We start from the raw sequence: 11,242 nt of genomic DNA on the forward strand, positions 1-11,242 counted from the left end.
GGCGGACTGGCACGTAAGAGACGCCTACCCCGCGCTGCTTGCGTGACTATAACCGCCCGAGATGCATGCACACTACATGAATGCTGCAACTGGCGCACACCTTATTTGCTGTGCAGTCACTACTGAGTTTGCCCAGAGAGCGCCTTCGCTGCAAGTTTCTTGCGCATTCGTGCCTTCCCTGCCTTGACCTAGGCCATCAACACAGCAGTGGCCACTGCAGCCTGTGCGTCCACCGCATTGTCATTCTGCGAATATAGCTGATGCAGTTTACTGCATGGAGTGCGCAACGACTGGACGACGCCTGGAACGTATATTATGGCTTTATTTTAAAAAGATAAAACTCGTAAATATTGCCGCGTGGGCATCTCTAAAGTAGTTTATCTTTTTCAGTATCAGACTCTTTTCAATTCAACCTGGTGCCACTGATGCTTACCCCGCTTCACAAGGTGACCATGCGACGTGGACCCCGCTGTTTGCCGCCCTAGCCCGCGAATCGGATGACGCTCTTGCTCCATGCCGTAAAATGGAGGGCCTCTTGCATAACTTGCCGTAGTATCCCTCTCATGCCATCACATCTAGAACCATGTGAACCACCAGCAAGGTAGATACACGTAAGCCCATGACACAAGAGCCTGAATAATCGTTACTATCGCTGTCCTTGATTCATCCACTCCCTTCATGATGTCAACTTGTTGGGAGTGCCGCAAATCTTTCTCTTCTGGCAGGGCCGCCCTCAAGCAGCACCGCAAAAGTACCAACCATACAGAATGCCGCCGCTGCTACGACATGTTCAATAGCGCGCAGGACCGCATCAACCACGAAGCGAATGAGCATTCCTACTGTTTCGATTGTGAACGCGAATTTGCAAATTCTAATAATGCGCGCCAGGCAAGCATCCAGCCCGAACCTGGCTACCTGACCAGCCACCTCTCCATAGCTAGCTCCCTCGGGTCCACCTGAAGATTGGGACGATTTGTCTAACACGGCTTTCGTAACCAGCACTTGAACTCCAAAATCCACCGAGGCTCCTCGGTCCAGTGCCCTCTTTGCACAAAGGCATATACTACCGCAACCGGCATAGTCAATCACCTCGAATCTGGCACATGCCCCAGCGCGCATAGCCTCTCACGGGATGCCCTTTATCGCCTTGTCCGCAGCCGTGATCCGCAGGGCGTCATCTCCAAGAAGCTAATCGGTTGGACTGGAGAGGCTGAATACGAGGCTACGTTTCACACCTGGAATGGATCTGGCTACGAGTGTTATCTCTGCCACCGCGTTCTCCAGGAGATACACAGCCTGAACCAGCATTTGAAGTCTCCCGCCCGTAAGCAAGCCGTCTGACTCTGCGTGTCTTCCTTCGCTGTTACCATTGTTCTTTTACAGCCCCTTTCATTTGGGGCGCGGCGGCAATCTCGGTCACTAACGGCGTTGGCGCGACTTTTTGTAGATCAACAACCATATTATCACTGCCCGAAAGTCACCTGCCGCAGCGAATTCAAAACTCTTGCATCCCTGATCAGCCACCTCGAAAGCGAATCTTGCGGCTATATACGATTCAACAACGTTCAAAACCGGGTCAAAGAGATGATGCTTGGTGGGAAGCTCATTGGACATTAGTTTGAATGGCAATCTAGGGTCTTTTGTCCTACCAATAGGCAAGCGCTGGCGTTGTGCGGCAATTTGATAGGCGTATGTGACGTAGGGTTTGGTGACGGCAAAGATTGCAGACCAGGCTCTTAATTAGTTGACTACAGACGACGCCGCAGTACACTATACCATTGTAAAGGCATTTTCCAAGGATTCACCAATGAAGCACGGAGACCTCATGATTCTTCTTGGACGCTAACTCCTAAAGATCAAATTTGCGCGCGGAATTATAAGACGTTGTGAACTCGTAAGGGCGCACATGCAGGCGATATCCATATTAAATCCACGGACATTTGTTCCCAATTTTTTAAGCAAATAGATACATTCACCAGCGTCTGCAGCCGTGGCAGAATTCCCCTAGCCCCCATAATTTTCATGAAACTTGATCAAAGAAAACCGAGGGCTTGCGCGCTCAGTATCACTCTCATTATGACAGTCGTTATTCGTTTCTGAAGGACAGTCGTCAACGACCCCTGCACAAACCCTGTGGGCTGATATATGTGATGTCAGTGATGGAATGCACAGAAGAGCATCTCCGCCATTGTGCAGTCCTCGGGCTCCTGCCTCCAGGCGAGATTGTTGGGCCATCGCAAGGATCCCTGCCAAGACTGCCACTTCACTGAACGGCCGCCAGTCGCAACCTAGTGAGGGGTTGAGGTCGGCTGGTGGCTGCCAGCACTTCGTGCAGCTTCCCCCTCTCTTTTTGCCTGCATGTCTGTTTTTCCCACTGGCCATAAACTTGCTTTTTCTCGGGGAGAGAGTACTAGCTAAATGGAGCAATTTGCCGACAACGTGATAACGTGGATGTACAGTACCTTGGACACTTTTCCTGCACCACGCCAATTCCAGCTTAAATCGCAACGCCAGCATTATTTAACTTACCTGAATGCAATCGGAACTATATACGTCGGACATTTCTTCATCCTCCTGACAGGTTCGCGCATTATGTCCTGTGTTCCCGCAATTGCCATGGCGCCGTTTAATCGCCGGTCGCGCATTAGTTCCCTCCCCATTTTCACTTTCTTCCTCCTCTACCGGATTATTAGCGTTGTTCAATTGCAACAAGTTTTGAACCTTTTGTACGATAGACGACCCTCCTTCGCGGATGCGTGTTTTTTTAGCCCTGCGCCGTTTGCTAAACGCTTCGTTTGCCTTCCGAAGGCTGCGGTTTTCCGCAAGGATAAGAGTGTTTTGATGCGCAATCTGCTCTATACCTTTGGCCAACTGTTTTACAGCTTCAAAAATAGGCGTTGGCGAACTGCTTTGATGACGGTTTATTCGAAATTTAACAAGCGTTGATTGGCAAACGGCTTCTGTCGGGTTATGAGGCCTTTGAGAAACCCAGGTATCGGTGTTGGGAAAAACAGGCTCTTCAGGTCACGGCGTCCGTAGCTTTATATCCAATTCAAATATAACCGTTTCCGGGCTATAGGGGATAAGTCCGGCCCCTCGGAAACCCCCGGCTATATTTTCTTTGGTCATTGACCTTTTATAAGCCGCGGCAAAGGCCAAAAAAAATTCGGCTTTGCTGATATTAGTAATATGGGCCCGGATAAAGTCGTTGATTTCTTGACTGTACGCCCGTTTAAGGACGCTAAACATTCCAACGTCTAATGGTTGAGTTAGGTGAGATGAATGAGCAGGTAAGCAAAGCGGAATAATGTTGTGATGTTTGCAATAGCCCTCGAATTCAGGGGATTGGTGATTGCCGTGTCCATCGAGTATTAACATCCGATGTACGCCTTTTGTCCGCGATTTTGTATGTTTGTCGAAATGCTGAACCCAGTCGAGGCCAGTTTCGTTATTTGTCCATCCATTGGGGGTAGTTTTTATACGCCAGGATGTTGGGAGACCGCCTTTTGTATACCAATTCGCGTAATGATGGACGCCTTTAATAATGAGATATGAGGGCATATTGAAACCGTCGCCACTAATGCAGCAAATTGCAGTCGCCCATTCTCGATTGCCAGGCTGTACTTTTTTGCTTCTTCCGCGTCTTTCGGACCCGGTTACGACCATATAGCCGCAAATTTGGCCCATCATGAAGCCCGTTTCGTCGAAGTTGTAGGTGTCGCAGTCTTGGATGCCGTATTTGGCCTTTATATTAACCACCAATCGAAACCACGCGTTTAACGCGTCAGGATCTTCGCACAAAGCCCTTTGGAAATCGTAAGCGCGAGAAAAACGCGTCTTTAACTCTATGCGTCGTTGGACGAAACGATTCGCCCAACGAGTCCCGACCGGTCGCGCGTTCCGCGCAGCGAGGATTTGGTCGGCCATTGCGGCCACGTCGGCGATCTGGGGCGGAAACCCTCGGGAATCCAGGTCCAATATATATTGGACAATCACCTCCTCTTCGCTTTCCGTCAATTTTTGCGCGCTGGGCCGACGGTCGGCCAAAGAAGTAACGCCTTTTATTCTGGTATAAAGCGTTAATTAGGGCATATTGTAAATAAGTGCAACCTTTTTAATACTTGCTTTTTTATTTAATCGAAACTCATTTAGCGCAAGAATAATTTGCGCTTTACGATTTAATGATTCCATGGTTAATGGTGGGAAAAACGCGTGTTGCGATTGAAATATTGTGCTGGGCCGAAAAGTGTCCAGGGTACTGTACATCCACGTTATTCCCAGCAGTATGCCTCATTGAACAGACCAAATAAGCCCCCTAGCCAGCTTGACTGAAACTCTCATCCACCTTGCAGATAACTCAGCGCACCCTGACACTTTGATAAGAAGCAAGCTCATACTCATTGTATGTATTTTTGACGTGGTTAAGCATTCCCCGGACCCATGCATTGTAATTGCTTGGTGCTTTCCCGCTCCTCGATGAAATGTTACCCACCCATCCCAATACCACATGTGTCAAGCGCGACCATTGTTTGTCCTTTTGCCCTGTACCCCACTCCCCCAATAAGTTGCGCTCCTACACCTGGAACCTGGAACGGTGGTCGCTTTATCCACTTACAGTACGCATATGTTACCGCACCGCCTTTCTTCAATCCCCTCGTCAATGACTGCCCCTGTAAGAACCTTGCACCTACAGGATGAGTATGTGATATTGATGGAATGCTTGACAGCAATGAAAATAAACCAACGTCTCCTGCATTGCATGCTTGACGGCAGTACTGAATTTCTAGACGCTTGCACCTTTACAGGACTGCCCAGTATGATCTGGCTAGCCCTCAAGGCAATTAGGCCGTTACATCCCAAGGCGCCGGAGGGAAAAGAAAGCTACTTAACATGCAGCGCATGAAAATCTGGGCTGGAGCTCCGTCAACCAATTTATAGGCGTACAGAAAATAATATAAAACCCTTGTTTACCGACCACTCCCCGCTGGCTAGTTGCCGGCCATATGCATCCTTCGCTCAACTACAATGAATGAAACGTACATCGTGGATCCTGATGGCGACCTTTTTCTTCTTCTGGTGTATTCTCCCGGGAAACCTTTCGCGCCATGGGACCACAATGGTGATAATTCACTAAGTTCATCGGACCCCTCATCTGGACACGCTGAATTCGAAGCCAAGGTGTCATCGAAACATCTGGCGCTAGCTTCACTTTATTTCAACGCAATGTTAACGGGGCCTTGGTTTGAAGCCGAGAATTGTGTGGATGGATCGCGCCACATAAAACTTGACCAAGAAGAGGGATTTGACCCTGAGGCTTTGAGGATTTTATTGGATATCATTCATGGAAAGACCCGAAGGACTCCGCGGTTTGTCGAACTCGAGATTTTGGCAAAAATCTCAGTTTTGGCAGACTATTTCCAATGTTATGAGCCTTTGGAGATCTTTGTCGAGGTTTGGGTCAAGAAACTCAGTGATTCGCTTCCAGTTCTACTGCACAGAGACCTTATTTTCTGGCTCCTCATAAGTTCAGTTTTTCACCAAAAGGCGATATTCGAGTTTGCCACACGAATAGCGATCTTGCACGGGGCTGGTCCAATGCGGACTTTGACGCTTCCCATAAGCCTCAAGATAATTGGTATGTTTTCTATATTTTCGAAAGGTTCATTGCTAACCAGGAAACAGAAACAATCAATCATTACCAACAAAATCTAGTTGGGCAGATACTTGATGTTATACGAGAGTTTGTTCAAAAGTTGGTCAAGGACAACACGGACTGCACAGACGACTGCAACTCAATACTACTTGGCGCAATGGTCAAACAGATACCTCACGACTGGTTGTGGTCCGAACATCCCAAGCCATCTAGTGATGTCAGTTTTGCCGGGATAAAACAGGCTATATGCCAGCTCAGAGTGCCGGCTTGTCGATCAACATCTTTGCAAGCGGAGCAATTTAATGACTCCTCTAAGAGATATGGCAAAAGGGACAAGTTACGGGGAATAAATACGTTACGACGATTGGATATGTTTGAAGAACGTGACGACGACTACGACTGTCGCCCAAGAAACAGTGTTGTCCCGGAGATCGAACGTTTGGAAGCTTCATGTACCGATCTACAGTTAGAGAATGAGAATTCGCGGTAGCCAGTTGCGGCACTTGGCCTAGTAGCTAGGGAAGGCGCAGGCCAATCCGCGGATATAGTTCCGTTGCTTATCTTTGAATGCACGCCAAAAATCACATGACGAGAATAAAGCAGGGTGAATTGACTGCTGGTGTCGGCTTACATTCGCACAAGTTCATGAGGGTTGGACGCTCCAATGCAGACTACCTAGGGGATTTCACCAACAAAGGTTCATGGATAGCCTCCACTTCATACGCCATTCAATCACCCTCCATGCGACGCGGAACCCCCGCATTTTGCCGCTCCAAGTATAGCGTGCCACGGTAATGTAGGCCCCCTTGCATAATCAAGAACATGTAAAAGGTGGGCGTTTTTCTGCCTGGGACAAGTAGTTCAAATTAGCCCGATAGCGTAAGGGCTATGCGGTCTGTCCACTAAATTATGGTCACAATTTTGTGAAGCAGGAAATGCCTGCCAAGGCTGGAGGAATGAAGATGGGGGGAGGCGGGGGGTAACTGGGCAATGGATTTTCTAGGGACTGTCTAAATAGCATCCACAATTATCACCTGCACTTTGAGCAAGAACATCTCTCTAGCCTCTGACAAGGGTTACGGCAGATCACGAGTACAAGAAGTCGGGCAAAAAGAAGAGGCATACAATGGAACTTCCAATTACGAGTTAAAGAAAAATCCACAAGCAAAAATACTTCCCAGATTACTTCACCAGCCAACAACCCCGTTTCAGCTACAATTAGCACAGGTGCTGCTAGTATTTTCTGAGGTAAAATCATCGTACCTATGGAGATGAAACGTGTTCTTTGGTGCCGTCCTCGTATATCTTGGCTACTCATTTCTGCGGTTTGAACCTTCAGTAGCTGCCCAAACGGCGAGAGGAAACAACACCTAGGTGCAATTTTATGGAAAATGACTTACAAGATCAATATAGTGGGTTTCATTAAACTTGCAATTACCACCCATGCCGCAATCGCGGCCGTATCGGTAGTGGTGCGCGTAATGGCAGTCAAAATCCTCGCAGCCGATACCGCAGTACATACTGCGGGCCAGATGCCTCTGGGCAAGCAGCTCTTGGTCTTTGAGGTGGGGCGGGTGCTTGTATTTGCAGTCCTCCGCGATCACACAATGAATTAATTATGTGGAAGGTCTCTCACACAGTAGCAACGACGCCTTTATGTGGCAAGGCTCCTCAAATTGGTAGGCATTTACAGCATTTTCGGGGTGTCCCAAACACCATCTCAACCACTGTCAGCCAAATCCTTGGACTTGATACGATTAGTCTATGAGGCTACTCTTTCATCAGAGCGCTCACGACGGCACGGACTGAGGCCATTAAAATTCCAGCATTCATTTTTGGAACCAGATAAGTGAAAGGGACCTGAGCCAACGCAAAAAAACACCGCATCAAATACCAGCCCCGATTAGGGTCTACGTGTTACCTCCCTCACTACATTCACCGGATGAGCAATGCCCGATGACCTTACGTGTACTCGTTAGATATTCAGGTTGAAAAATGCCTTGGCATCAGCAAGCAGTACTAACTCGGAAAAAAAAAGTTGTTAAGAAAGACAAGAAATTAATAGGTATAAATGTCTGAGATCGCAACTCTGCTAAGCAGAGGCATGCTTACTAAGAGTTAGTATTTAAACGAGCTTGGTTCTAGAAAAGATTTGTGAATATCCATAACTGATTGACGCAAATTTACACCAATCTGCCGGCGGAATATACCCGCAAGGCAGTGCTTTTCGCTATATGACAGGTCAGTGAAGCTGCTCGTGTGCTACATTTAAGCTAACCGTTCACGTAGCAGTGCCTCAACGTACCTGGAAAACTAAGCGAATTTATCAAGGATGTCAGCAAGGTTATTGAATATTTTGGATCTATGATTGAGCAAACACCTCTTCAGATTTATGAGGTCTTGGTTTCATTCTCTCCAATTTCAAGCCCTACAAAATCTCCGTGTTCAAAACATAAAGCCTGACTGGAATGCGCACCGCCAGACACTCGAGGGCCACCATGGTTCGGTTTACACAGTGGCCTTTTCTCCGGACGGCCAGGTAATAGCGTCAGCGTCAGATGACAGCATGGTGCGGCTTTGGGACGCAGCAACTGGCATATACCGCCAAACACTCTCGTTAGGCCTTACTAAAAGTCTCACTTTCCACCCATCATCCAGCACGCTATTGCTTACTGATTTTGGAGCTGTAGACCTGTTTAAAAACTCTTTGTTAAGCTGATCGCAGTCGCCTGAGTTGTCCGCCGTTCGAGGTTCGGTAATGTTTATTGGCTGTTCATCAGGGCGTGTTATCCGTATTGTAGCTACAAAGATTTAATACCAACAGTATCAGGCGATCATAACCGGTGGAATTCTCGATCCCATTTATTTTATCTCTACAGCGTCGATTCCTTGATTTTTACGTTTACAATCTCCAGGCTTAGGCATAGCTAATGGCTTACACTCTATCTTTAGTTTAGTGCGATTGGAAATCTGGATGGAAACCCAAGTTGGTTCACGATTGAGGCTAGCATACGATGTAATCGTATGATATAAACTCCCATACAGCGCACCCGTCGTAGAAATCGTTTGATCAGGATAGATTGATAGATTGAGATTCATTACGTATGTGCGCATTGCATGTATTGTATCATGTATCTAATGTATCTAGGCTGAATTGCTACCTATTCCAGGTGACCTTTATGCCTAAATTCTGCGAGGATCCGTGCGGTCTATAACGTGGGTTACAGCGTGCACACATAGCTCTGTGCACCCTCCCCCGCCCGTAGGCCGCATAGATCCCGCTACAAACGAGACCGAACGTGGCCGTATAAACCACGATATCGCCAAAATCTAAGGTATTTTCGTACAAAATTTCAATATCCGGTATCATACCTCCTGCATAAACCTGAACCGTGTGCGCTACCGCATCGTGCATATCGTACCCTAGTCTTTTTGTAAATCCATCTGCCTTGTTCCACTTCGTTTCCCAGTAGCACACCCACGATATCGGACGAGCACAACTTCAAACGACGAGTGGTCCGAGCTATAATAACTCCGCTTACGTGAACATTCTTCTCCCTTTCTTCCCGCTGTTTTCGCTCACGATCGTCTTCCAGCACAAGACGTCTTCTGGTACATGCCCATTTAATGGCCTCCCGGCTTGCAGGTAATCCGCAGGCATCCTCACATGGTGCGGTAAAAGACGGTGGTGTTTACCTTTGGGCTGCCAGCAATAGTCCCCTTTTGTGCAAGGCGGTCCAATGCAACGTATAAGCGCATATGCCTGTCTAATGCATGCGCCTCGTTACAAACCGACAGCTCTTGGTCCCCAATCAGCATATCGCATAAAAGCTGTGAGGATCAGGCCCCCAGACCTACCCTCAGAATCACGACTCGGCTCCACGCCGAGCCAGGGATCGGACAAAGGGATCCACTGGCCCCGGATTTAAACGCGTCTCTCCAGCGCGCCGTCAATTGTGATTTCTCTCTTCTCTTCAGTTTAGAATTTTCGTCGATAGCGCCTAATACACTGAGGTTTTCCAATGTATGCCTGGCCGTTACAGATTCTTGCAAATCAAAGTCGACCCCAGATCATGCCAAGCCTTTGGAAAAAGCTAAACAGAGAACCTTGGGGAACGAATCCCGCGTAGGCAGATTGCCACCAGGCTGCAAATGAACCTGCGGGGTTGTCAGCCCATTCCCATAAAAATCTCTAATAGGCATTCTTACCAGCTACTGGCCCCAACAAGCTGAAGCCAAGGGCTGCCAATACTTCTTTTGCTATGGAGAACAGCATGCCCTGGAAGCAGGCGGCAAAGATAAAGAATATTCCCATTTAGCCGGGCGACAGCCGATGTTTGCTAAAATCCTAAAGCTCAATTTTTCAGTTTGTGTTTTCGGGTTGACGATGGAATGAATAGCTAGCAAGCAGCCAGTAATGAGGTATGATGGTTTTCGTAAGTAAACGGGAGGTGGATTAGGTACAGCGGCTAAATATTACCGGAACAATACCTAAAAACGCGTAACCTACTGGCTTGGCGAAAGCACTCGTAGGATTAACATCAATTGAGACAGGATTGATGGTTTGAAAATAGTCTTGGCACCTAGTGAGCGCAAGTTTAATTTATACCTTGGCCAGATGGCTTGCGGCCACTGGTCCTAAAAAAGAGGTACACACTTACTATAAGAACTGTAATGGGACGCCGACAAACACCAATGTGGCAAGAGATGCGTATCAGTCATATGGAAGCTCGATTCAGAAATATTACTTTGCGGAGGTTCAAAATTTTGGCAAAAGCAAGACTGCAAAACCCTAGGTTGCCGTCCTTTTGGAAGGACAGGGCAAAAGAACAAGAACATCTGTTGCCAGCGTCGAAAGTTTGGTTGAAAAAGTGGAAACCCATCCTGAAGTTATGATGATTAAAATTATGCTTTTTATTGCAGGCTTCAAGCTGGCAAAACGACCAGCCCCTCCGCATTCTGCAACTCAAGCTCGGACGACTTTCCTTAATGAACCTATATAATCGAAGGTGACGTAGGAGTGTAGGGGCTCTTACCAAAAGTGGTCGTCGTCTAAACAATCGTCCCACGCCACATCAACGATCTCGACTTGGTAAAACTCATTCAACTCCATTAAAATACGTTACAGGGAACAAACAGGAGCTTCTCACACTTTCATCCTAACACCTATGAATGGGTATATGGGGTTGGAGTTTAAATATAAATATAATTCGTACATGATCTCTTTGTATGTCTCGACAGCAGACGGCCTCATTTTCCCCAACTATCAACTATCTCTAATTTCGAAGATGAACGTGCCGAAGCAAAAGGGTAAAGACTCAAAGGAGGCGCAGGGAAGCGGAAATTCCACCATTATCTGCAGCTGCGGAAAATGCTTTACAGCAAAGTCTTCACTTGAGCAGCACTGGAGGGACTCGCCCAAGCACAAAGATGAGGTGCAGCCCAAAGACTTTCCGAGGGTTGACCAGAGTAAGGCAAGTGCTCAGTACAGCATCACTGTTACTAGTTGCTGATCTTTGCTCTCCACTTCGGAATTGAGAAATTGTAAAACATTGCTAACTACTTCAAATTTCAGAACCAGATACGTGA

At 47.4% G+C, this 11,242-nt stretch overlaps 2 protein-coding genes across 2 annotated transcripts; both read left to right on the top strand.

Annotated features, from left to right (window-relative positions):
• Positions 1–681: 681 nt before the first annotated feature.
• PpBr36_10963 (uncharacterized protein) lies at positions 682–1,617 on the top strand (the record flags this gene model as incomplete). Its single annotated transcript, XM_029898070.1, has 3 exons — positions 682–888; positions 1,000–1,324; positions 1,448–1,617. The coding sequence occupies 3 exons, from the start codon at positions 682–684 to the stop codon at positions 1,615–1,617; spliced, it is 702 nt and encodes a 233-aa protein (XP_029743592.1).
• A 9,324-nt stretch (positions 1,618–10,941) lies between these two features.
• On the top strand, positions 10,942–11,242 carry PpBr36_10965 (uncharacterized protein; the record flags this gene model as incomplete). Its single annotated transcript, XM_029898071.1, has 2 exons — positions 10,942–11,122; positions 11,235–11,242. 2 exons carry the CDS (start codon positions 10,942–10,944, stop codon positions 11,240–11,242), a joined length of 189 nt encoding a protein of 62 aa, XP_029743663.1.

The sequence above is a fragment of the Pyricularia pennisetigena genome (genome assembly GCF_004337985.1).
Source record: "Pyricularia pennisetigena strain Br36 chromosome Unknown Pyricularia_pennisetigena_Br36_Scf_12, whole genome shotgun sequence".
NCBI lineage: Eukaryota > Fungi > Ascomycota > Sordariomycetes > Magnaporthales > Pyriculariaceae > Pyricularia > Pyricularia pennisetigena.